The sequence below is a fragment of the Pangasianodon hypophthalmus genome, chromosome 5 (genome assembly GCF_027358585.1).
Source record: "Pangasianodon hypophthalmus isolate fPanHyp1 chromosome 5, fPanHyp1.pri, whole genome shotgun sequence".
In the NCBI taxonomy this organism is placed as follows: Eukaryota; Metazoa; Chordata; class Actinopteri; order Siluriformes; family Pangasiidae; genus Pangasianodon; species Pangasianodon hypophthalmus.
The window spans coordinates 4,373,619-4,400,215 of NC_069714.1; the positions used below are offsets into that span (position 1 = coordinate 4,373,619).

The 26,597-nt window shown below is 41.9% G+C and overlaps 1 protein-coding gene across 1 annotated transcript; it reads left to right on the forward strand.

Moving 5' to 3' along the window:
* The first annotated feature begins 999 nt into the window (after positions 1-999).
* Positions 1,000-20,954, forward strand: ndufa10 (NADH:ubiquinone oxidoreductase subunit A10). Its single transcript, XM_026943778.3, has 10 exons — positions 1,000-1,180; positions 2,321-2,489; positions 8,045-8,260; positions 8,351-8,437; positions 11,229-11,350; positions 12,883-12,962; positions 14,639-14,693; positions 14,869-14,954; positions 15,221-15,329; positions 20,724-20,954. The coding sequence occupies exons 1-10, from the start codon at positions 1,106-1,108 to the stop codon at positions 20,790-20,792; spliced, it is 1,068 nt and encodes a 355-aa protein (XP_026799579.1). The 5' UTR covers positions 1,000-1,105; the 3' UTR covers positions 20,793-20,954.
* Positions 20,955-26,597: the final 5,643 nt, after the last annotated feature.

Sequence of the window (26,597 nt, forward strand, 5' to 3'; positions counted from 1 at the left end):
TCAATGTCAAAGCTGTGCTAAGAATAATCTTTCTTATTTGCTGACAAAAATCCAGTTCGGACTGTCATTCCAAATACCGAATAAATATGAATTATATGTAGTTTTTTCTGTGTTATTAAATACTATCACAAGCTTCAAAGTTTAGTTTATTTTAATCTTCACTGAGTGTTTAATAATTCAGTAAAATGTATTCTAAATTAATAAATAATGCTTCAATGAGAAACAAGTCTCACTTGTTTATATTTAGTATTATTTAGTAAAACACCCATGTCTGCATAAAAAAATAGCAGCAAGGTAGGTCAAAATAACAGTTAAAAAACATACATTGAAGTACATTCAAATGATGTTGATAAAATGAAAATCAAATTATTAATTAATAATAATCAATACTCTCAACAGCCTGATAAGGAGAGAAACACTTAAACCTGTAATCTCTTTACCCTTACAGGTTGTAATCGGGGTGTGTGTGTGTGTGTGTGTGTGTGTGTTTGTGCGTGCATGGACTCCACAAGACCTCTGAAGGTGTGTTGTTGAATCTGACACCAAGACTTTTGCAGCAGTTTCCTTTAAGTCCTGTAAATTGTGAGTTGGGGCCTACATGGATGCCAAGACTAATGGCAGTGGCCTCTTTCAGCAGGATAATGCGACCTGCTACACTACAAAAATTGTCCAGGAATGGTTTGAGGAACAAGGTGTTGAATTGGCCTCCAGATTCCCCAGATCTCAGTCTGATTGAGTATCAGTGGGATGTACTGGACAAACAAGTCTGATCCATGGAGGCCCCACCTCGCTACTTACAGGACTTAAAGGATCTGCTGCTAAAGTCTTAGTGCCAGATACCACAGCACACCTTCAGAGGTCTTGTCCATGCCTTGATGGATTATTAATTGCAAATTTGATCAAGTCTGTCCACAACAATAATGGGAAAAAAAAAAAAAAGATCACAGCGCTGAAGGAAACAGCGCGGAACTTTTATTGTGAAAGCAGGAACTGATGACGCAAAATTTGCGCGACGATAAAGCCGCTGTCTCGGTCAGACGGTCGCCCTCGGTGTCGGAGCGACACCCGGATTTTATTTGTTTTATTTTCTGCAGAAAGCTGCGTGATGGCGTTACGGGTTTTCCGGCTGTTTGTGCGCTCGAGCGCAGCGGCGTTTAAAACCGGCTCACTCTCACAAACGGTAAGATTTAAAACTGAAAAGTTGTTTTGAAGACGAGGCCTCGACAGTCCCATAAGCCAAGGACACTCAGTCTCTCTCTCTCTCTCTCTCTCTCTCTCTCAGTCTTTCTCTCTCTCTCTCAGTCTCTGCGCTGCAGGAACAACACGAGCATGAAATAAATAAAAGCAGCAGTTTCACCTGAATCTGAGAATCTGTGCGAGTTTGTAGAAGTGTTTGCTGATGTGTAGCTGGAGCTGGAGGCGATATCGCGATATTTCAGCGAGATGAAGCAGAAAAGCAGCAACGCAATGAATAAAATGAATAAATAAAAGCCAGTGGCAACAAATTTAAATGGTGGCAAAGTTAAATGGTTTGGTTTTTCCTTAACAATAAAATAAAATAAAATGGTGTCATCAGCTTCATTTGAACAGCTTCATTTCGTGTCTACAAAAATTCTTTTTATTATTATATTTTAAAAAAAATAAGGTTTTTGTTTATAGGAATAAACAAATATCAGACTAAAAAGGAGTAACGCATAAATAATTCTGTAAAATTAAAAAGTAACATTTTGCAGGTTTAAATAAAATTCTAACATCACATCAACTGTTTCCTGTCAGTTTGTAATTAAATTTATTTTTTTTAAAAAAAGGGATATATATATATATAATATATATAATATCTCAGGGTATCCATGATCCATGAGCTAGATGTATAGTGAGAATTTTTTGCTGTATGGAGATTATTATAATCTCCATACAGCAAAAAATTCTCACTATACATCTAGCTCATGGATCATGGATGATCCAGCCCAAGGCTCGACACTAAATCGACATTAAATTTGCGCACCTGAACACACACGTGCTCTGTTTTGCCATGTTTCCTCGGCACGTCTCAGGTGAGCTGCTGTTTTTTCCCCTCACTCAGTAAAGGTGATTCTGAACGAGGCTGATTGTACATTTTCAAATTTGGGATGTGAATCAGATTAAAACACACACACACACACACACACACACACACACACACAGTTCAGCTGAAATAAGTGTCACTGTCGCTCGTGAAGCTTTAATGTTGAAGGTGCGTGTGAGCAGAATCACAGGTCAAGCAACGAGAACTTTTCAGTGATGAGAAGATTACTGAATTTTATTATTTTTCTGATTTCAGGCCGGGATCCACACGTGTCCGGGGCGGAGTCTGCGATACGGATGGTGGGCGTATGTTCTGGGCGAGAGGACGACGCCCAGGCTGAAGGAGAACAGCAAGATCTTCTGTATAGACGGCAACCTGGCATCTGGAAAAGGGGCACTCGCGCAGAAACTGGCCGACCGGCTGGGTAGGTGGAGCTGCGGGACGGCTGTGTTTTATTTGTGGTCTCGTGTTTGTCCTTCATGATCGAGTCGCAACCCAACAGCAGCTTAACCAGTGTTGGCAGCGCTAGTCAGAGGAAAGTAGCTAAAGCACATTCAGAAAGCCGCTAGATGACCCCCCGACTAATTTGCATATAAATGATTCCTCATGATTATTAGCATAGCAAATTGCAGATTAGGGTACATGAAGAAATTCACTTAGAATAGAGTTTTATCAGAATAGAAACTATTATAGTGAGTGGGGAACAGTGGTGATGAGTGAGTGGGGAACAGTGGTGATGAGTGAGTGGTCAAAGGGGAACAGTGGTGATGAGTGAGTGGTCAGTGGGGAACAGTGGTGATGAGTGAGTGGGGAGCAGTGGTGATGAGTGAGTGGTCAGTGGGGAACAGTGGTGATGAGTGAGTGGTCAAAGGGGAACAGTGGTGATGAGTGAGTGGTCAGTGGGGAACAGTGGTGATGAGTGAGTGGTCAAAGGGGAACAGTGGTGATGAGTGAGTGGTCAGTGGGGAACAGTGGTGATGAGTGAGTGGTCAGAGGGGAACATTGGTGATGAGTGAGTGGGGAGCAGTGGTGACGAGTGAGTGGTCAGAGGGGAACAGTGGTGATGAGTGAGTGGTCAGAGGGGAACAGTGGTGATGAGTGAGTGGTCAGAGGGGAGCAGTGGTGATGAGTGAGTGGTCAGAGGGGAACAGTGGTGATGAGTGAGTGGTCAGAGGGGAACCGTGGTGATGAGTGAGTGGTCAGAGGGGAACAGTGGTGATGAGTGAGTGGTCAGTGGGGAACAGTGGTGATGAGTGAGTGGTCAGTGAGGAACAGTGGTGATGAGTGAGTGGTCAGTGAGGAACAGTGGGGAGCAGTGGTGATGAGTGAGTGGTCAGTGGGGAACAGTGGTGATGAGTGAGTGGTCAAAGGGGAACAGTGGTGATGAGTGAGTGGTCAGTGGGGAACAGTGGTGATGAGTGAGTGGTCAAAGGGGAACAGTGGTGATGAGTGAGTGGTCAGTGGGGAACAGTGGTGATGAGTGAGTGGTCAAAGGGGAACAGTGGTGATGAGTGAGTGGTCAGTGGGGAACAGTGGTGATGAGTGAGTGGTCAGAGGGGAACATTGGTGATGAGTGAGTGGGGAGCAGTGGTGACGAGTGAGTGGTCAGAGGGGAACAGTGGTGATGAGTGAGTGGTCAGAGGGGAACAGTGGTGATGAGTGAGTGGTCAGAGGGGAACAGTGGTGATGAGTGAGTGGTCAGAGGGGAACAGTGGTGATGAGTGAGTGGTCAGAGGGGAACAGTGACGATGAGTGAGTGGGGAGCAGTGGTGATGAGCGAGTGGTCAGTGGGGAACAGTGATGATGAGTCAGTGGTCAGAGGGGAGCAGTGGTGATGAGTGAGTGGTCAGTGGGGAACAGTGGTGATGAGTGAATGGTCAGAGGGGAACAGTGGTGATGAGTGAGTGGTCAGTGGGGAGCAGTGGTGATGAGTGAGTGATCAGAGGGGAACAGTGGTGATGAGTGAGTGGTCAGAGGGGAACAGTGGTGATGAGTGAGTGGGGAGCAGTGGTGATGAGTGAGTGGTCAGTGGGGAACAGTGGTGATGAGTGAGTGGTCAGAGGGGAACAGTGGTGATGAGTGAGTGGTCAGAGGGGAACAGTGGTGATGAGTGAGTGGTCAGTGGGGAGCAGTGGTGATGAGTGAGTGGTCAGAGGGGAGCAGTGGTGATGAGTGAGTGGTCAGTGGGGAGCAGTGGTGATGAGTGAGTGGTCAGTGGGGAACAGTGATGATGAGTCAGTGGTCAGAGGGGAGCAGTGGTGATGAGTGAGTGGTCAGTGGGGAACAGTGGTGATGAGTGAATGGTCAGAGGGGAACAGTGGTGATGAGTGAGTGGTCAGTGGGGAGCAGTGGTGATGAGTGAGTGGTCAGAGGGGAACAGTGGTGATGAGTGAGTGGGGAGCAGTGGTGATGAGTGAGTGGTCAGTGGGGAACAGTGGTGATGAGTGAGTGGTCAGTGGGGAACAGTGGTGATGAGTGAGTGGTCAGAGGGGAACATTGGTGATGAGTGAGTGGGGAGCAGTGGTGACGAGTGAGTGGTCAGAGGGGAACAGTGGTGATGAGTGAGTGGTCAGAGGGGAACAGTGGTGATGAGTGAGTGGTCAGTGGGGAACAGTGGTGATGAGTGAGTGGGGAGCAGTGGTGATGAGTGAGTGGTCAGTGGGGAACAGTGGTGATGAGTGAGTGGTCAAAGGGGAACAGTGGTGATGAGTGAGTGGTCAGTGGGGAACAGTGGTGATGAGTGAGTGGTCAAAGGGGAACAGTGGTGATGAGTGAGTGGTCAGTGGGGAACAGTGGTGATGAGTGAGTGGTCAGAGGGGAACATTGGTGATGAGTGAGTGGGGAGCAGTGGTGACGAGTGAGTGGTCAGAGGGGAACAGTGGTGATGAGTGAGTGGTCAGAGGGGAACAGTGGTGATGAGTGAGTGGTCAGAGGGGAGCAGTGGTGATGAGTGAGTGGTCAGAGGGGAACAGTGGTGATGAGTGAGTGGTCAGAGGGGAACCGTGGTGATGAGTGAGTGGTCAGAGGGGAACAGTGGTGATGAGTGAGTGGTCAGTGGGGAACAGTGGTGATGAGTGAGTGGTCAGTGAGGAACAGTGGTGATGAGTGAGTGGTCAGTGAGGAACAGTGGGGAGCAGTGGTGATGAGTGAGTGGTCAGTGGGGAACAGTGGTGATGAGTGAGTGGTCAAAGGGGAACAGTGGTGATGAGTGAGTGGTCAGTGGGGAACAGTGGTGATGAGTGAGTGGTCAAAGGGGAACAGTGGTGATGAGTGAGTGGTCAGTGGGGAACAGTGGTGATGAGTGAGTGGTCAAAGGGGAACAGTGGTGATGAGTGAGTGGTCAGTGGGGAACAGTGGTGATGAGTGAGTGGTCAGAGGGGAACATTGGTGATGAGTGAGTGGGGAGCAGTGGTGACGAGTGAGTGGTCAGAGGGGAACAGTGGTGATGAGTGAGTGGTCAGAGGGGAACAGTGGTGATGAGTGAGTGGTCAGAGGGGAACAGTGGTGATGAGTGAGTGGTCAGAGGGGAACAGTGGTGATGAGTGAGTGGTCAGAGGGGAACAGTGACGATGAGTGAGTGGGGAGCAGTGGTGATGAGCGAGTGGTCAGTGGGGAACAGTGATGATGAGTCAGTGGTCAGAGGGGAGCAGTGGTGATGAGTGAGTGGTCAGTGGGGAACAGTGGTGATGAGTGAATGGTCAGAGGGGAACAGTGGTGATGAGTGAGTGGTCAGTGGGGAGCAGTGGTGATGAGTGAGTGATCAGAGGGGAACAGTGGTGATGAGTGAGTGGTCAGAGGGGAACAGTGGTGATGAGTGAGTGGGGAGCAGTGGTGATGAGTGAGTGGTCAGTGGGGAACAGTGGTGATGAGTGAGTGGTCAGAGGGGAACAGTGGTGATGAGTGAGTGGTCAGAGGGGAACAGTGGTGATGAGTGAGTGGTCAGTGGGGAGCAGTGGTGATGAGTGAGTGGTCAGAGGGGAGCAGTGGTGATGAGTGAGTGGTCAGTGGGGAGCAGTGGTGATGAGTGAGTGGTCAGTGGGGAACAGTGATGATGAGTCAGTGGTCAGAGGGGAGCAGTGGTGATGAGTGAGTGGTCAGTGGGGAACAGTGGTGATGAGTGAATGGTCAGAGGGGAACAGTGGTGATGAGTGAGTGGTCAGTGGGGAGCAGTGGTGATGAGTGAGTGGTCAGAGGGGAACAGTGGTGATGAGTGAGTGGGGAGCAGTGGTGATGAGTGAGTGGTCAGAGGGGAACAGTGGTGATGAGTGAGTGGTCAGAGGGGAACAGTGGTGATGAGTGAGTGGTCAGAGGGGAACAGTGGTGATGAGTGAGTGGTCAGAGGGGAACAGTGGTGATGAGTGAGTGGGGAGCAGTGGTGATGAGTGAGTGGTCAGAGGGGAGCAGTGGTGATGAGTGAGTGGTCAGTGGGGAACAGTGGTGATGAGTGAGTGGGGAGCAGTGGTGATGAGTGAGTGGTCAGAGGGGAACAGTGGTGATGATTGAGTGGGGAGCAGTGGTGATGAGTGAGTGGTCAGAGGGGAACAGTGGTAATGAGTGAGTGGGGAGCAGTGGTGATGAGTGAGTGGTCAGTGGGGAACAGTGGTGATGATTGAGTGGGGAGCAGTGGTGATGAGTGAGTGGTCAGAGGGGAACAGTGGTGATGAGTGAGTGGGGAGCAGTGGTGATGAGTGAGTGGTCAGAGGGGAGCAGTGGTGATGAGTGAGTGGTCAGTGGGGAACAGTGGTGATGAGTGAGTGGGGAGCAGTGGTGATGAGTGAGTGGGGAGCAGTGGTGATGAGTGAGTGGTCAGAGGGGAGCAGTGGTGATGAGTGAGTGGTCAGTGGGGAACAGTGGTGATGAGTGAGTGGGGAGCAGTGGTGATGAGTGAGTGGTCAGAGGGGAACAGTGGTGATGAGTGATTTGGTCGAAAGCACAACACAGTCAGGCGTTACACAGTAATGGTGAGTGGAGTGAACCTGCTCTCTCATCTCATTTATCAGCAGCTGTGATGTGAGCTGGACAGCGTATGGGGTTCAGGACCGTCACTAACATCTGCTCAGAAAGTCTCTAGATTTGTTGCTAGTTTTTTTTTTTTTTAAATTAAAATCACTAAAGGGGTCTGAAATGTCGCCAAATCTAGCTGCAAAGTCTCTAAGTCTAAGGCAAAACTGAATTTAACCTTTCTAATTTATTTTACAAAATAAACAGTGCAGTAGTAGGTTATACTTTCATATATAACCCCAAAGCAGGGAAAAAAGTGTACAAAAAAAAAAAATTCAAACTTGAGATTATATCCTGACCGTTCATAAACCAAAATACTGCTTTTCTAAGATTATTAGATTACGTTTATGGCATGGAGGTTGATGATAATTTGGTGTGTTTTTGTATTTTTATCAGCATCAGGTCCATCAATCCATCAGTCCTGCCTTTTATTTTCAAACTCATGGTGCACCAGAAACTTTAACATACATCAAACCTTGGCTAAAATTTAGCTAGTCAGCCCAAACCTGCACATGGAAGAGTAGATAATCTGCACAAAGATATTTATTTATTTATTTATTTAGCAGTAGTCTCAGCGTGATGTCTGGCTTTTGCCTGTATGAGGCCATTCGTGTATTTTTGCATTCAGAGCAACCAGTGTCAGAGTCAGGCACGTACTGATGATCTCTTAACTCTGATATTAATGAAGCAGTGAGAATAATGAGACATGTTTGTGACGGCAAATGTATACAGTAAAACCCCCTGTATATGCTGTTTCAGTTACCACGGTTTTACTGCGGTCCGAAAAAATTAAACAGTAAATTCCAGAAATACGGTAAACATTTATAATTTAAATGTTTAGCCTCCTAAATACATTCTTCTTGAAAAAAAACAAGTCAGTACTAGTACTCTCATCATTCACAAATCGTCTTCAGTTGCTCTGTTATTGTGAGTTGGACAGATTGTAGACTTTATCCTGCTTATCTCGTCTGTATCTAGGGATGCTCTACATGCCTGAGCCTGATGTGCACTACATGGACAAAATGACTAAGGAGAAAGTACCTCTGGATTCAGCCTACAACGGCAACTGCAGCCTTGAGAAGTTCTACCTGGATCCCAAAGCCAGTGACGGAAACTCCTACCGTCTGCAGTCCTGGATGTACCTGATGAGGCTGCTGCAGTACTCGGACGCCGTCGAGCATCTTCTCACCACAGGTTCAAAGCAACTGTTTCTTTAAGACTTTCTTTCTTAAGACTTTTTTTTGGGAATATGTAGATTTAAGATGTTCTCTGCTGTTCTTTTAGGCCAAGGAGTAATCCTTGAGAGATCTCCTTTCAGTGATGTGGTGTTTTTGGAAGCCATGTTCAATCAAGGCTACATCAGGAAGCAGTGTAAGTCCTTAAGGAGATTTCTGTTGGTCTCTCGGGTAACACTTTTTGGGTCAAAACGGGGGCAAAAAACTGTCTAGTACACAGAGCTGAAGGTGTAAATGAGTCTGGGGAAAAACGTGTGAAAGAAATATTAAATAAGTTCTCTTAGGATGAGTTGGAAAGGAGTCTTTTTTTTTTTTTTTTTTTTTTTTTTTTTTTTTTAAAAAAACAAAGACCAAAACTGATAAACAGGAATGAAACACATTGGTTTAAATGTAAAGCAGAGTTACTGTTACCACACCAAAGTGGATTATTTTCCTATAACAGCATGCCCTGAAGTGTGTTATTCCTCTAATACCACAGCAATTTGCCAACGATTACAAATGTTAATGACACATCATGCTTTTAATCCTTTATATTTACAGTTAATGTTGTGGGACGGCCACGAAATAAGTTAGATCTTACTATTACTTATGTTCTAGTGGCTCTAAACAGTAATTCTCTGTCTCTCTTGAAGTTAACAAACACACTCAAACACATGCACACAAATGCAAACTCCTCTGTCCTGAAGACTCTCCCATGGTGGAAAACTTACTGACTGTTATCCAAGGCACTGACACTGGAGACTCCTTCCATAAATGTTAAATAGACGTCTCTGTACATAAAGCTTCACCATATCGATGGTAATACATCTTATAAGTTGATTAACAACACTTTATTCATTTACTTTAGTCTTAGGCTTAGGTTATGTTGTGCGTCCGCTGTACAAGTCCCTGTGAATGAGCTGTTACTATAGAAACGAGCTGATTTATAGAAACCTGCTGCCACTTTTGTCAGAGCTGCTGTTCTAGAAATACCTTCTGACCAATCAGGATTGAGAGTTCAACAGCTCTGTGGTATAAACGCACACATGGAATAAATCGATTGTAATAAGATAACTGGAAGATTTAGGCCAGTGAAAGCACAGAAATGGTCTTTATAAACTCTTATTTAACCGTCACTCAGTGTTTGGATGTAAACTGGCCTGTTTTTAAGCCTAAACTAGTACAGTGGGGGTCGAAAGTTTGGGCACTCCAGGTAAAAATTTGTATTAATGTGCATAAAGAAGCCAAGGAAAGATGGAAAAATCTCCAAAAGGCATCAAATTACAGATTAGACATTCTTATAATATGCCAAAAAAAAGTTAGATTTTATTTCCATCATTTACACTTTCAAAATAACAGAAAACAAAAAAATGGCGTCTGCAAAAGTTTGGGCACCCTGCAGAGTTTATAGCATGCACTGCCCCCTTTGGCAAGTATCACAGCTTGTAAACGCTTTTTTGTAGCCAGCCAAGAGTCTTTCAATTCTTGTTTGAGGTATCTTTGCCCATTCTTCCTTACAAAAGTCTTCCAGTTCTTTGAGATTTCTGGGCTGTCTGTCACGTGCTGCTCTTTTAAGGTCTATCCATAGATTTTCAATTATGTTGAGGTGAGGAGATTGTGAAGGCCATGGCAAAACCTTCAGTTTACGCCTCTTGATGTAATCCACCGTGGATTTTGAGGTGGGTTTAGGATCATTATCCATTTGTAGAAGCCGTCCTCTCTTTACCTTCAGCTTTTTCACAGATGGCATCAAGTTACCGTCCAAAATTTGCTGAAATTTTATTGAATCCATTTTTCCTTCTACTCGTGAAATGTTGCCTGTGCCACTGGCTGCAATACAACCCCAAAGCATGATTGATCCACCCCCATGCTCAACAGTTGGACAGAGGTTCTTTTCATTAAATTCTGTGCCCTTTCTTCTCCAAACGTACCGTTGCTCATTCCGGCCGAAAAGTTCTATTTTAACCTCATCGGTCCACAGAACTTGTTTCCAAAATGCATCAGGCTTGTCTATATGTTCATTTGCAAACTTCAAATGCTGATTTTTGTGGTGAGGACGTAGAAGAGGTTTTTTCTGATGACTCTTCCATGAAGACCATATTTGTACAAGCATCTCTTTATAGTGGAATAGTGTACCACAGCTCCAGTGTCTGCCAGATCTTTCTGGAGGGATCGTGCAGTCAAACGTGGTTTTTGACTTGCTTTTCTCACAATCCTGCGAGCTGTTCTGTCTGATATTTTTCTTGGTCTTCCAGATCTTGCTTTAACTTCCACTGTTCCTGATGACTGCCATTTCTTAATTACATTCCGAACAGAGGATATTGGCATCTGAAAACGCTTTGCTATCTTCTTATAGCCTTCTCCTGCTTTGTGAGCGTCAACTATTTTCAGTTTCAGTTTTCTAGACAACTGCTTAGAAGAACCCATGGTGCTGATTGTTGGGGCAAGGTCAGATGAGTCTGGGCATTTAAAACCTTTGAGATTGACATCACCTGGTCTTTCCAGACGATGATTGAGAACAATCCATGACACTGTCAGGTCTCAGCTTTCCAAAGGGGGCAGTGCATGCTATAAACTCTGCAGGGTGCCCAAACCTTTTGCAGACGCCTTTTTTTGTTTTCTGTTATTTTGAAAGTGTAAATGATGGGAATAAAATCTAACTTTTTTTTGGCATATTATAAGAATGTCTAATCTGTAATTTGATGCCTTTTGGAGATTTTTCCATCTTTCCTTGGCTTCTTTATGCACATTAATACAAATTTTTACCTGGGGTGCCCAAACTTTCGATCCCCACTGTATCTGTGGTGGAGAAAGTGGGGAAAGCAATCAGCCGTTTTCTAGTAATGTGTGTTTGTCACATGTGTCATTGTCTAGCCTAAATCTTTTAATTTATCTATTCCTGAAAGTGGAACTTAAGTGTGTGAAGCATCTCTTTCTCTGGCCGGCAGGTGTGGATCATTACAATGAGATTAAGGACATCAGCATCTGTGAGTTTTGGGCCCCTCACCTCGTCATCTATGTGGACTCTCCTGCTGAGGAGGTGCAGAAGAAGCTCAAAGCGTCTGGAAAGGTGAGTATGATGAACAACACTTACTCCACCAAAAGAGCTGAACAGAAACATGGCTAGTTTCCCGAACACACATCAAACCACATTTAGTTTTCAGCTCGTACACTTCAGCAAGCCTTTAATGAGTGGATTCTGGTGTGTGATGAGCAAGGCTAACACTAATGCTGCGCGTTCATGATGTCTTGTAAGCGATATTTTGCAAGCTGTTATAATTTCATTTCCCAACTCGGGATGTTCAATGTGGAAAAAAAACTGGACGCCTCCATGAAAGCATGTAATTTGTTTGCACTGTCAGGTCACGTAAAGCTCATAAAAAGCTACTTTAACTGAGTGAAGTTTGAAGATTGGTTCTGCACTACTATAGTCAACGTCAAACATTCATGCAGCGTTCTGTGTCCTATATATTTCTGTAAAGCTGCTTTGTGACAGCGTCCATTGTTAAAAGTACTATACAAATAGAATTGAATTGAATTTTGGACTGAAACTGCAACACAACAACAACAGCTGACCATAGCGAGTAGCTTAGCAACAAGCTAGCCGGCTAATGTTAGTGATAACTCTAATGTTGATGATTACCTTCTCAAGACAGAGAATAGTAAGGTCAGTGTTATAGATTTAACCAAGTATCTGTAACTGTGACTGATCTAAAGCCAATAGTGCTATAAACTCATTTAAAAGTAGAGAAGGGGGAGTTTACGCTGTTCAGTGTGAGCGGCCATGTTGATTTGATGTTAGTCTGTAAACATGGAAGACAACAGAAATGACCAGAACACACGTTAAAAAAAAAAAATAATAATAATAATCCCATTAACTTACAGGTAACATTCTAATCCAGTGTGTAAATGCAGAGCCTGTAGATACACTACATGGCCGAAAGTATGTGGACACCTGGGTAACATCCGTTCCAATACCATGGATATTAATATTGAGTTTTTGCTGTTATAATAACTTATACTCTTCCGCGAAGTCTTTCCACTCGATTGTGTAGCTAGACACTAGACTGCAGTTGATAACAGAGGACAAGGCCTTGTATGGTGGATGATCTACCTAATCTAACTCTAATAATGAACAGATAACATGTATATATTGAAAAAAACAGAACACTTGATGTGGTGAAGTTTTTGTGAGAGGAGACGGCTTTGCACTTTCTGCTTTCTCTGTAACATGACATGCTGCAGGATGAGATTTCAGTGACCTTCCATCATAACAGCATGCTTTCCTTGTTGGATCGTTTGTGATCGCACATGTCCCGATAATTGTTTAATCATTTCAGTGTTTTTTTTTTTTTGTTTTTTTTTTGTTTTTCTTGGCAGATTATTTCTGAGACTAATAGTTTCACTTATATGGGCAGCGAGCGTGCTTTCCTTCCTCCCATCAGATGCATTCAGCTGATAGCAAGACACTTTAACCCAAACAATTTTTTTTCCACTGATGTCAATCTGGTGAATTTTGAAAAATCGTGTGATGACAGCACAGTTTGCATTCTAGACAGTTTCAGACGGATTTAACACTGATCTTGTGCATCTCTTCTCCAGCCCTATCTCCAAAACGTATCCCTGTCCTACCTTAAGAGCATCGAGACTGCATACAAGAAGACCTTCCTGCCTAAGATCAGGTAACATGTATCCACTCTTAAATCTACATAGATGTAAATCAAGGAGCCTGGGTGCTACCGTGACAAAGTGCTAGATATAGCGCAGTTATTTATATGATGTTGTTATATAACAGTTATATAACTATGATAAATCTAAACTGATATTTCATAGCTTAACAAAGTGTCCGTAAAACAAGTACTAAACTTGCGTGTAAGACCCGCCCATACGCGGTATTTATCACGTGTGTACGCACAGCTGCACGCAATGGCCCTTGGTAAATGCCACACGTTCTAAATAGATGTGCTTGTGCATGGCCACGCTCATTTGCATAAAGAAGCACCCTCAAATCACCATATATGGTAAACGACTTCCCTTTAAAACGCGCAGGTGTTGTTTTTTCAGCTCCTCCCATTAGGGGTCGCCATAGCCGATCATTGGTACGTATATTTGATTTCAACACAGTTTTTACACTGGATACCCTTCCTGATGCAAACTTCCTCAGTTTTGTATCTGGGCTTGGGACCGGTACTGGGACTGCCCTGTCATATGTGACCCCAGTGGCTGGGAATCGAACCCGGGCCGTGGCTCTGAGAGCACTGAGGCCTAATCTCTAGTCCTCCACGGACACCTACGCCCCCCCCAACAAAAAAGTGGCCTGCTCGAACTTGAACTTCAATGATAATGAAGTAAAGATAATGTTGCACAAAGTAGAGCAAAACAAAATGGTTTATTTGGCACTTTAACAAGTAATTTGTGTAATAAATAAATATGATAAAGGTTTTATAAGTGTGTGTGTGCATTCTATATCCCCAATTACATTTACAAACTCTGCAATGACATGAAAATTCATCATTTTTGCTCTTTTCCCCTGCTGGTTTTGGAAATGTAATGTATTGCAATATGAATGAAGGTAAGATGTGAAATTGTTCAGCTCATAGTTGGTTGGGAAATGCGAGTACCATCTCCAGTTTCTGTTTAAAATATACTCGTAGCTAAAAGCCCTAGAATAGACAGTGACAAAAAACTGCACTGGACAAACGAAATCAACTGATGTTTCCAGTGGTGCTTAAAATACATTCCCTCCTCAAAGCTGCATGAGCAGATATAATAAACAGTACATGGCATAGAAGCTCTGCATTGTCAGCTTACCTGCTATTACACTTTTCTACCACTAGGGGCTCTTGCATAAAACTATGCGTACACATGCTGAATAAATGAGGCCCCAGGTCTTATAGTTATTTATTGCATCCATATTGTGATTGTTTTGGAATCTAAAAGTTATACAAAACTTTCTTTTTAATATGTGTGGCAGCCTGGAAAAAGCTGTAACAAGAAATTGACATTTTTCTATCTTCATTTTATGGTCAAATAAATGTTTGGTTTCTTATTGGCTGAAAAACCTGTGGTCAAAACCCTTTTTTTTTTTTTTTTTTGCCATTCTTGGCTGGTTCCCAGAATTCATTTCAGTTCCATTTGAACTGTATAGTGCTTTTAAAAATAGACATTTTCACAAAGCAGCTTTACAAAATTCCGGGTGTAGATTTATATTTAGAATTTATTCACACCAGCATCCGATGGGTCACATTTATTAAGGTGATCCACAGTCTCAAAGGTAATAGTCTCTAATTTTAGCCAGTGACACCTTGAACTTTTTTCTCGTTTAATTGTAACACATAAAACTCTGCTTTTATTTCAGTGAGGAGGCTGAAGTGCTTGCGTACGATACAACACAAGCACAGGATATCGAGAAGGTAATGCCAGAAACAAATCAAGACGAAGGTTTTCTTCAGATTTTTAATCTCTTTTAGTAAAACTATGACACAAATCTTTTGTTTGTTTGTTTTTTTTTCCCCTAATCTACTGAGTTGTAAGGCATAATTATGTATGTATAGTTTATACTGATGTGCGTGTGTGTATATTTCTCAGATTGCAGAGGATATCGAGTATCTGAAGTTCGATAAGGGCCCGTGGTTGGAGCAGGATAATGTCACGTTCCATCACATGAGAATTCTGTGAGTGTGTAGTTTTATCGCCGTTAAACTGTAGATCAAGCCTAGGGAAGAGAACGTGCACTTGAACATTCAAGTTCTTGCCCTTTGACCTTTTCCCACAGCAAAGAAATATTTGTTGAGATATTGTGCCCTTTTTGACTGACCTTAACAATGGCTTTTAATTGTACACAATTTAATAGTGTAAGAACAAGCAGATGGAATATGGTATGCCGTTTCTATCTGTCTAGCATCCATAAATTTACTCCTACATCTGTTTATTTCTGTAGTGTGGAAGATAAACAGCGGGTGGCGAACATGACCTGCATCCCCAGATACATCCCCGAGGTCACCATCGGCGCTCACGAGTTTGACAAAGGCTACTACTCATTCAGATCGGTACGTGCACCGTGAACATCCACCGCATGAGTGGATAAAGTGTGTGTGAGTGAGTGTGTGTGAGAGAGGATGGGATGGATGGTCACCTCGATTAACTCCCGGACTGTACTGTAGCGGCTCCAGCTAATACGTTCAGGGATCGTGGAACAACTAGAGCAGAAAAGCAGCAGTCCTTCATAGTCCTTGAAAGCTAATTCAGTGGAAGAAAAACAATAAGGAGTGAAGATTTGCCAAATGGAAAGGGATTTTTTTTTTTCTGAGGACTTCATCAAAAATGTATTACATTGTTAGGTAAAATGATTAGGCATCAAACTTCAGGTTGTTTTTGCTGCATATTAAATCACCTTCTCACATCAGAAGGTAGGAGCCAGAATTTTGTGTATTTTCAGCGTACAAACATAGGAATCAGAAGATTCTTTAAATAAATGTTGGAAATCTGTAAACACTAAAGATGGAAAAAAAAAAATTTATCCAATTGCACTTCCTAAAATATACAGCAAGTTTTTAAAGTATTTTCTGCTTTATACAATAGAAATGTACCAGGAGATGAATTGAAATAAGCCGTATTTCTACATTTTGTTAAACAGCTGAAGTCTAAGAGAGACTCTCTCTGTATTCTAGCTTTTTCCTCAAGAACAGATACCTGCACTGTCGCTGTAGTGTTACAGCTACGTCTTATATGTGGCATAATAGTATTTTAAATGCAACACTGTGAGTCAATCTATTGAGGGGTTACTGTTGGAAAAAGTGTTGCTCTCTTGCTTTATTTCAGGCTTAATTAATCCAAATGTTCAGCACAACTTTGCCGTCTGACCTAAACTTTTATTTTGAATTGATTAACACCAAAACATCATTCATGACTAAAAAAAAAAAAAAAGTCATTCAGCAATCCATCTGCATTAATCACAGCACTATGCATCCTGTGCAAAAGTACAGAGGAAGTCCCGTGTACTTTGCTTTGGCCCTATGTAGGCTGATCCTCAATAATCATTTAATCGTCTTTACATGATATTTCACTGCTGCGATATCTAGTAAAGTTTACTCTGATTACATCACCAGACCTGCCAGCCTTTTACGCATTTTTTTACGTATTGTTTTAAAACTAGAGTACACTAGTATGAGTTACCACTCTAAAATATGCCTAAAGAGCAGTTATTTTCTCCTCAGTGACACAGGAGATATAGGAATCTGGAGTGATTTGAGAATGTTCTGTGTTCATTAATGTGAAATGAAATGTATCAGTGTGTGTTCGACTTGGCTAACAGTAGACACGTACATATTTCATACCATGTATTTATTAGGCGTGCTACCGAAATATTTCGGCCATAAATTTGTTTTTAACAAAAAAAAAAAAAGATTCAGCAGGCCTACAACGAAGTGTCAAATCTAACACTTTACAAATAATGGTAATGACAAGGCATTAAATACACTGCTGTTTGTTTTTGGTTTTTTTTGTGCTGGTCAGCGCTCAACACTTGAACAGTATAAGAAAGTGAAAATTTTGACCATGTGGATATTAGACAGCTGGTTTGTAAAAGGATTATACTGTATACAGTATGTACTGCTATGTTTTGGGGTTTTTTAAAACTCTTTTCTGTGCATTACTGTCAAATCACCGCTACTCAAAATCCCAAATCCAGCTGACTTGTTGCAGTCGCCACTGCCAGCAAGCAGTTACCGACCACACAGCTGATAATACAATTACACCCTTGTGTACTCTCCTTAAAACCTAAAATTTTTTAAATCATACCAGTCAACGATTAAATTATATATATATCACAATTTAAAAAAAAAAAAAAAAAAAAGGGAGACCATGAGCATGGAAAAATTATGGAAAAAGTAATGCACAAGCCATGTGCATTGGAACTTGGGCTCGCAGGATCTGTAAAGTATGCGTCTGTCTGCTCCGTCTGTTCTTCCCCCATCCTTACTTCCATTCTTGTCCTGGTCAGATCTTTTTCTCTCATTCATTCATTCAAGTCTGCCCCTAGCTCCAATAAAACATCCTGATTTAATTTCTAGCAATATTGATCAGCAGATAAGTAAAGCCGAGTTGCCAGTTTATTAGGCCCAGCCCTCCCCTTTAAGCAAATTTTACATTCCAATAAGTTGTGCAGAACCTGACAGCAGTGTGTGTGTTACAGATCAGGAAAGGAAGGCCAGCGTTTTTAATTATTCAGTTATCTGAGTGAGCCTAGAGATTTTGAATGTGGGACATGTGGGTGAAGACAGGTTGTAGATCAGAGGGGAGAAAGGAGAACACTGGGTGAGAACAGTGCGCACAAACAGATGGTTCACAGCCAGGCAAATCGCATCAAACTTCAGCTGTTGCAGCCCATTTCACACAAAGTCAAGTGCCAAGAGAGTCAAAACCTGACTGTTAAGAGCGGAAGAAAAGTTTCCTTGTCAGATGAATTCATGTTCCTTTTGCATCCTGCTGCTGGAGGAAACAGAAATTGGCATAATCAGCACGAGTCCAGAGAGACGTCCTGTTTGATATAAACAGCCTCTCGCAGTTTTCTGCACTTGGTTCCTTCATGATGCGGCATTCCTTCACAATGTACACAACAACTCTAAAATCCATAGCCAGGTGAATTCATGCTTTTCTGAAGAACATGCCACTGGATGAATATAAACGAGTGACTGTGACTTATTTCATTATTATATACAGAAGTGGAATGCATTTCCAGCTCCTAAACCACAAAATGACTTGCCTTTATTTTTCTCACTGGTGGCATTAGCTCATATTTACTGCAAAAAGATGGCTGAAGATTCCTAAATGGCACTTGTTCAATATGCTGCAAGTGATTTGGTACCATCATCTCTGCCAGAAAAAACATTTGCACCTGACCTTTAAGCCCGAGCGCTCAGAGAATGGCTTTTCACGAGCTGCGTCTCGACTAGGAGGTGTAAATTACACTATTGGATGTTTCCGACTGACATTTAATTCCATGCTGTATTTTATTGCAATATGTGTGAGGGGCAATGGGAATAAGTAATACAAGCGAATGCCTTGACTTTTTCGTTCAGACACTCCAGGAAGGTGCTCGAGTCTGTTTAATTTTACCACATAAAATGGAATGTAGCCAAGAATAATAATCAAGGATTCATTTCATTCATTCATCTACACCTGTTATTGTTCATGTAAGTTTATGTTATATACTTCTAGTCCTGGTGGTTTCTTTGCATAACCTGTCATTTTTATGTAACTGCTAATGGGACTCGTAATAATACATTAAAATACAGGACTGGTGAAGAGACCCTTGGCCGTTCACGGATAAACTCTCTCCTCTCACTGGACAGCAGCAGTTTAGAAGCAGTTATTCTCAGACTCGGATTAATGCAGCTTTTCGTCTGGATCAAGCTGTCAGTGGGCTATCTCCATTAAAAACTCTTACCTTTTACTGGCTTGATCGGTGTTGGCGAAACAAGCCCTGAGGGGCCATTTGATTTGACTTTGCTGAACATTCAGGAAGAGATGAGAGCTATTGTGAACTTGTGCTTATGCCCATGGGAAAGAGTTTACCTGCGTTTGTTACAAAACTGCTGAGTCCACACAGAGTTTAATACTCCAGCTTTCCATCTTCACACAGCTGAACAGTTTCCTGCACTCACTCTGTTAACAGATTCTTTTTTTTTTTTTGGGGTTCATTTTTTGGTTTGTTTTTGATTCAGTTGTTGCACTTTCTTTGTTGATTGCTTTTTATTCTTAGTTTCCCAGTGGACAAGTAGACTCAGGAGGCTAGCAGTCTCTACTGTTTACGTCTTCTCTCCTTCAACAACGGAGAAAGAAAACCCTGACTCACTGCTGACTTTTAAAAAGTTTTTATGTGGTGTGTGTATTTGCTTAAATGTAATGCATTTCTCTTTGGTGTGACTCATCTTGATGCTGTAACTATGATGCGTTACTCATTCTGAATCCCACCACCCGCTTCACCGCACGATTATTTATCAGGAACAGATGACCTACGGCCTATTCAGAATCGGGAACTTGCGGGAAACACAAATGAAACTGAGTAAAATGAAGTGCAGCGGAAAGCTACACACAGCCACTTCATAATTAAATACACTATATTGCCAAAGGTTTGTTGACACCTGACCAGCACACCCATGTCATTGTTGAACAGCTGTTATAATAAGCTCCACTCTTCTGGGAAGGCTTTCCACTAGATTCTGGAGCGTGGCTGTGGGGATTTGTGATCATTCAGCTACAAGAGCATTAGTGAGATCAGACACTGATGTTGGTGAGGAGGTCTGGGGTTCAGTCGGTGTTCCAGTTCATCCCAAAGGTGTTCAGTGGGGTTGAGGTCAGGGCTCTGTGCAGGACACTCGAGTTCTTCCACTCCAACCTTCACACACCATGTCTTCATGGAGCTCGCTTTGTGCACAGGGGCATTGTCATGCTGGAACAGGTTTGGGCCTCTTAGTTCCATGAAGGGAAATTGTAATTTTACAGCATACAAAGACTGTATAATTGTGTGCTTCCAACATTGTGGGAACAATTTGGAGAAGGACCACATATGGGTGTGATGGTCAGGGGTGCACATATTTTTGGCCATATAGTGTATGACGAGGAAAAAATAAAGATAATAGCCAGACTCGGACAGTATCTTTTATGTGGGAAGTGAAGAGAAAACCCGATAGCTCATGACCAATCGTTGACCAATGATTTGCTGACGTTTGACAGAATCACTCATTAAACAGGAATTTAGTTTTATATACTAGCTATCTAGCTTGTGATATTTTAGATTGATGTTTTAATCTACTGAGTTTTGCTTCCAGGTAAACAAAGCATGGGACATCACAGCTTTCACTAAAAGTTATGATTTGTCCACCTGATTATACACTAAAACTCATTTCCACTTAAATAGATATTTACTTGGACTTTATTTGTATATTAGTTCAGGAATTCACCTGTCCTTCCAGCTAATCCTATGCCTTTAAACTGCCCATGAAATGGATTGAGAGCCTTGTCTTGATTCAGTTTGTTGATGCATTTCATCTTGAAACAGGAAGTCGTGACAAAAGGCATGACTGATTTCCAAAACAGCCAATAGCGTCCAAGATGCGCTGCATGTCCCGTTGAATCTAAACAAACTTAGCAAACCGGCTAAATAAGAGGCCACACTTTTTTAAATCCTGTTTTCAACTGTAGAGCGATGCGATACGCAGTTTGTTTCCAGGGCGGGACTAATGTGTTCTAGAGAGCTTTTGATTGGATGCGGATTGGACGAGTACGGGATGAATCATCTGAGATTTTTCGAATATATGCTGGATTATTTTTGTCTACAGGGCCAAGAGACTTGTACAAAAACCCATAAAACGCCAATTTTAATTTCCGGAAGACTTGATTGTGTGGAAATTGGTCACTAACATTACTGTTTCTCGCTTTAGCTTCCAGGAAAGCAGTACGCAGAGGGTTACAACGAAGACGCAGGAGACAAAGGCATCTGGCTGAAGTGAAAAGTCAACTGAAGGGAAAGCGATGTAGAGGAATCCTCCATCTTGCCGATCTCTTGTTTGTCCACATCTCAGAGGAGAGATAAGTTAAAACAGATGATGTATTCTGCTGTTCTGCAGCTGTTCTGTAAATTGTTATTAAATAAATGGTATATGTTGAAATTAGTATGTTTCTCAGCAGTTTTATGAGTTCACGAACATTCATGGTGACATTTCATGAAGAGAAAGAAAACACACCGAGCGGCCGTTTGGTACTTAGCATTCGCGCACACCTCCAAAACGATGGAAATACGGCCATGAAGAAGCGAAATCTGCTTTCATCTCATTTCAGTGCACCAAGACGGTGACTAATCGCCCCAATTAAAAGTCACTTTTGAGACGCACGATGAAGAGAGCTCGCCACAACTCATTAGCCACCCGAAACCACTCGTTTCTCGTTAGTCCCAGTCCTCCCCTCCCGAAGATGCTATCTTGGGCCGGTTTGCGGCTTTTCTTTCGTTCCTGCTGCCAGGAAGAATGCTGATCCAGAAATAGCAGTGTGTGCCACTAGTGATTAATTCATGTCTTTTGTGTGCCAAAGAGGCTTCAGATTACCATAATCAACTCGTGATTGCAAGTGCTGATACTTTCCGTCCACAAAAAAAATACTGATTATTCATGAAGCTCTCCAATTACACTGAAGGAGTTAGACGTATTTTTTTATTTTTTTTATTTATTTATTTTTTTAAGTGCCGTACTTGTATGACACCGAGCAATCAAACAGCTTTGATGTGCGCATGGCAGAATATCTGTGTCTCTTTGATGGTGCAGAAGTGCAGCCAGGTCCTGCAGTGAGTGATTGGGTAAAGGATATGAGTAGAATAGTGATGTGAGAGTGTGGAAAAAATGGTTTTTTTTTTTTTTTTTTTTAGAAATCCTCTGTATGATTCTGCAGTCACTTGAGTTGCAGTGGACATCATGGAGGGGAAAAGACTGATATATGCGTCTATTAGGAGAGAGCGCTTAGAATTTCTGATTTGTTCAGACTGGAATGTGGAGCAAGAATGTGAAATCTATCTTCATGTTTTTATGGTCTTGTTTTTATGATCTGAGAATAGCAGTCTGAAATAAAAGTGTTAAAATAACCAGTCTTTCTTTGAAACAAAAAAGTGACTTTAACTGCTGTCAGTTTTTTTTTTTTTAAAGCCATTAGTTAGATCCCCAAGCAAAGGAAGTGCTTTCAGGTGCTTTCCATTTCGAATACAATTGTACCGTGATTACAATCTGCATCTCTTGCTGAGTATTGAATACAGGGTTAATGTGGATGTTCCCAAAGGTGCATATTGTTTATCTCCAGTTGTTGTTGATGGAATATAAAGCTTGCGAGAAAAACCACTGGATGGCAGACTTCATACACGCTTCAAAGGACAACAAGAAGTTGTTTGTTTCTGGTCCTTGCAATTTTATCCACTTGCCAAACGAGGGCACTGTTGAGACTTTTTTCGAAGTAAATTTAAAATATCACTGATTCATGCTTCACTGTGCAGAAGCCCTTTTTTTTTTTTTTTCCCTTCTCTTGCCCCTCAGCTTGTGCCTTAGGTGTAGCTGACATTAAGAGGCTTTTATTTTGACAGCGCTCTTTTAAATATATAAATATTTCATGGCCTGCGATCCTCTCTTAGTTGTTATTTTAGCTCTGCTGCACTCATAGTTGGATGGTGCAGCACAACTCGTATAATAGCTGAGGGGGGAAAAAAAAAAGGAAGAAAAACTTCCATTTTGGTTAATAATAACACATCAGGCAGTTCAGTGCAGGTCTGCAGGAACTGAGCTTCATTAGCATTTGCACTAAGCTGTACTCAGTAAGGAATAAAAAACATTACGGGTAAGCTGTTACAGGTATATAATCAACAGTAGGGTGGTGTGAAGTGGCCCGAAGTGAAGAGGAAGTACTGTTACCAGACAGAAATTGATTATTTTCCAATAACCACACGTCCTGGAGTGTTTTATTGCTCTTGTACTGCAGCCATTTGCCAACGATTCATTTTTAAAATGTATTAAGACATGCCGTACTATTTATCCGTTTAAAGTTACATTTAATATTGTGTAATTTATAGTCGCTATAAGCAGTTGTTGCCTTTTTTTTTTTTTTTTTTTTTTTTTTTTTTCATGAAGACTTTCCTGTGGTTGAAAACGAATCTGACACTGGAGACTCCTTCCATAAATGGTAATTCTCCTCACAGAAAGCTTCACAATATCAACAATTGCACACATTTTCTAACCAGTTTGTTATTACTGTTAGATTGTGCGAATGAGTTGTTACTATAGAAACAATAAGTCATTTGAACGAGCGCATTAATATAAATCTTGCAAGCAGCAAGACAGCACAATTATCAGAGCTGCTGTTATAGAAAATTAATCTACACCTGACCAATCAGATTTGAGATTTCAGCATTGCTGTGGTATAATGAGTTTTAAAAGGGCAGATTTCTCTGGTCAGGTTGCAGTAGTTCGGAAAACCGTGAGGCCTCGGCCTGCGTCACGCTCCGGCTGGTTTAATCCGGTGTGACATTACCATCTGAATCGTGGATCGTTACAGGCAGCTTGTTTAGGAGTGGAGAATAAATGAGCAGGCTGGAAAGATAAACAAAGCCTGTGTTGCCGTGTTGACACACAAAGGACAGAAAGAAGCATGACAGACCGCATGAACAGCTGTCACAGGCGCTTAGCATAGCGTAGAAGATTGAAAACTGATCTCTGATCCTCTTCTCCTTTAGATGTGATTAGGCAGAAACAGTGTGAGTAGGTCACATTGCTTATAAATGTACATGGAGGAGCTGTAAAACTCAAAATTTGTTTTGCTCTTTAGTGGGCATTTCTGCTTTGCTAGTCGATTGTGAGTGTGCAGTGAATTCAAATGGCTCCTCCAGCACCCTAATAGATGCTCTGATAATCCGCTTTTAACCGCCAGACATCTAGCTTTTCCTGTTAACGCAATGGAAATGGATTGTGCTTTGCAAATCCGTTAGCAGGAAGGGCATGGCATGGCTGGCGTATACTGGAAATTGTGTTTTAATATTGAATATTTAGATCTGGCTCAGCTGGATGGCAAATTCACCTTTTTTTTACATTTTTTTTTTATTATCCACCGTCTGCACTGAAGTTACTTCCTGACGTTATGAATACTAAGGTGAAATAAAATAGGATCTGCACCTAGATCACTACCATGTGGTTTCATACTGCCATATTAGAAGTGGCACATATTCTACTTAAATACTTAACCAGGCTTGTGTACAATTATATCTGGACCAAGCATTATTTGTTTTTGCATGATATGATTATGATCAATTATATACACCGATCAGCCATGCCATTAAAACCAACTGCCTAATATTGTGTAGGTCCCCCTTGTGCCACCAAAACAGCTCTGACCCGTCGAGGCATGGACTCCACAAGACCTCTGAAGGTGTGCTGTGGCATCTGGCACCAAGATGTTAGTAGCAGATCCTTTAAGTCTTGTAAGTTGCAAGGTGGAGCCTCCATGGATCGGACTTATTTGTCCAGCACATCCCACAGATGCTCGATCAGATTGGCCTCCAAATTGTCCAGATCTCAATCAACACCATGAACTCTTTGTTCCTCAAACCATTCCTTCACAATTTCTGCAGTGAGGCAGGGAGCATTATCCTGCTGAAAGAGGCCACTGCCATTAGGGAATACCGTTGCCATGAAGGGGTGTATCTGGTCTGCAACAATGTTTAGGTAGGTGATACGTGTCAAAGTAACAACCACATGAATGCCAGGACCCAAAGTTTCCCAGCAGAACATTGGCCAGAGCATCACACTGCCTCTGCCGGCTTGCCTTCTTCCCACAGTGCATCCTGGTGCCATCTCTTCCCCAGGTAAGCAACACACACGCACCTGGCCTTCCACATGATGTAAAAGAAAACGTGATTCATCAGAATCGTGTAGGTGCTGTGGACAGTGGACAGTGGACAGAGGTCAGCATGGGTTCTCTGACCAGTCTGCGGCTACGCAGCCCCATACACAGCAAGCGGCCATTTTTCCTGCTTCCAATACAAAATCCAAGTTCGAGAACTGACTGTTCACTTGCTGCCTAATATATCCCACCCCTTGACAGGTGCCACTGTAACAAGAAAATCAATGTTACTCACTTCACCTGTCAGTGGTTTTCAAATCAATTCAACTATGGACATTGTCACAAAGCAGCTTTACAGAAGTAAATACATTCAGGAAATAAATTTTAAATGTATGAATTTATCCCTAATGAGCAAGCCAGAAGCGACAGTGGTGAGGAAAAACTCCCTGATACGATATGAGGAAGAAACCTTGAGAGGAAGCAGACTCAAAAGGGAACCCATCCTCATCTGGGTGACACCGGATAGTGCGATTATAAATAACTCCCTTCTATATCTGTGTATTACATGGTCAAATAGTGCAGTTGTGTAACCAGGAAATTCATTAGTTATCACATGAAGTCTGTTTTGTTGATCTTATATATTTGTAAATATATTAAAATATAAAATGTGTGCGTGCGTGTGTATGTATTTATACATAATGTCTATATATATATATAGTGTGTGTGTGTGTGTGTGTGTGTGTGTGTGTGTGTATATATATATATATATATATATATATATATATATATATATATATATATATATATATATATATATATACATACATACAATGTATATATGTATGTATGTATGTATATATATGTATATATTACACATACACACAGTCCCCTCCAAAAGTATTGGAACAGCAGGTCCATTTCTTTTGTTTTTACTATACACTAAATACATTTGGGTTTGAGATCAAAAGATGAATGTGACGGTAGATCAGAATTTCAGCTTTCATTTCCTGATATTTACATCTAGATATGTTAAACAACTTAGAACATGGCACCTGTTGTTTGAACCCACCCATTTTTCAAGTGATCAAGTATATTGGAACATGTGACTGACGGGTGTTTCTTGATGCCCAGGTGAGCCCTGTTAGATTGATTGTTACACACTTAATAGTTCTGAATGTCTACTCTTGTTTTAAGCCCTGGCTTTTACCTATGAAGACTGTATTTCTTGTTAAAAAGGATAAACCAACATGAAGACCAGAGAGCTGTCTGTGGGAGAAAAGCAAGCCGTTTTGAAGGTGAGAAGATCCATTGCACAAGCACTGGGTATAGCCAATACAACAAATTGGAATGGCCTGAAAAAGAAAGAAACCACTGGTGTACTAACAACCAGACCTAACTGACTGGCCATGGAAAACAGCAGCAGTTAATGACAAACATTGTGAAAGCTGTGAAGAAAAACCCAAATACAACAGTCAGCAATCACCAACAACCAAAGGGAAGGGGTGAAGGTATCACAATCCAACTTTTCAAAAAGACTTTGAGAGCAAGAAATATCGTAAAGAAATACAGCCACAAAAGTTCTGGAAACAAGTTTAAGCTCAACTAAAGTGATGGAAAGGTACGCTTTAACTTTTTCTGGGAGCTGAGTAGTGGATCTGTGCTCTCTGCTCCACCTGGAAGTCCTTGGCATTTTCTGTGTCCTTCAGAAAAGAAACGAAAATGGAAAAAGATGAAAAAAAGAAAAAAAAAATCAGGATCATGAAGAAAGCCCCTGGCTACAATTTCACAGCCCTGGTGTCGAGAGCGGCCATCTTTTTTTTTTTTCTTTTTTTTTTTCTGTTTCTCGTGACAGCATTTCCTTTTTACTGTCATTTTAATCATGTTTCATACATGGTTAACATGCATGTGGTCATGTGATTTGTGGAAATTTGATTACTTTTGCCCGTCCA

What these genes read in the sequence shown, in the direction of transcription:
- ndufa10 (XM_026943778.3), top strand. Translation starts at nt 1,106, where the DNA reads ATGGCGTTACGGGTTTTCCGGCTGTTTGTGCGCTCGAGCGCAGCGGCG. An exon ending in ACCTTCCTGCCTAAGATCAG is followed by an intron (nt 12,963 to 14,638) that starts GTAACATGTATC and finishes CTTTTATTTCAG; the next exon opens with TGAGGAGGCTGAAGTGCTTG. An exon ending in TTCCATCACATGAGAATTCT is followed by an intron (nt 14,955 to 15,220) that starts GTGAGTGTGTAG and finishes TTATTTCTGTAG; the next exon opens with TGTGGAAGATAAACAGCGGG.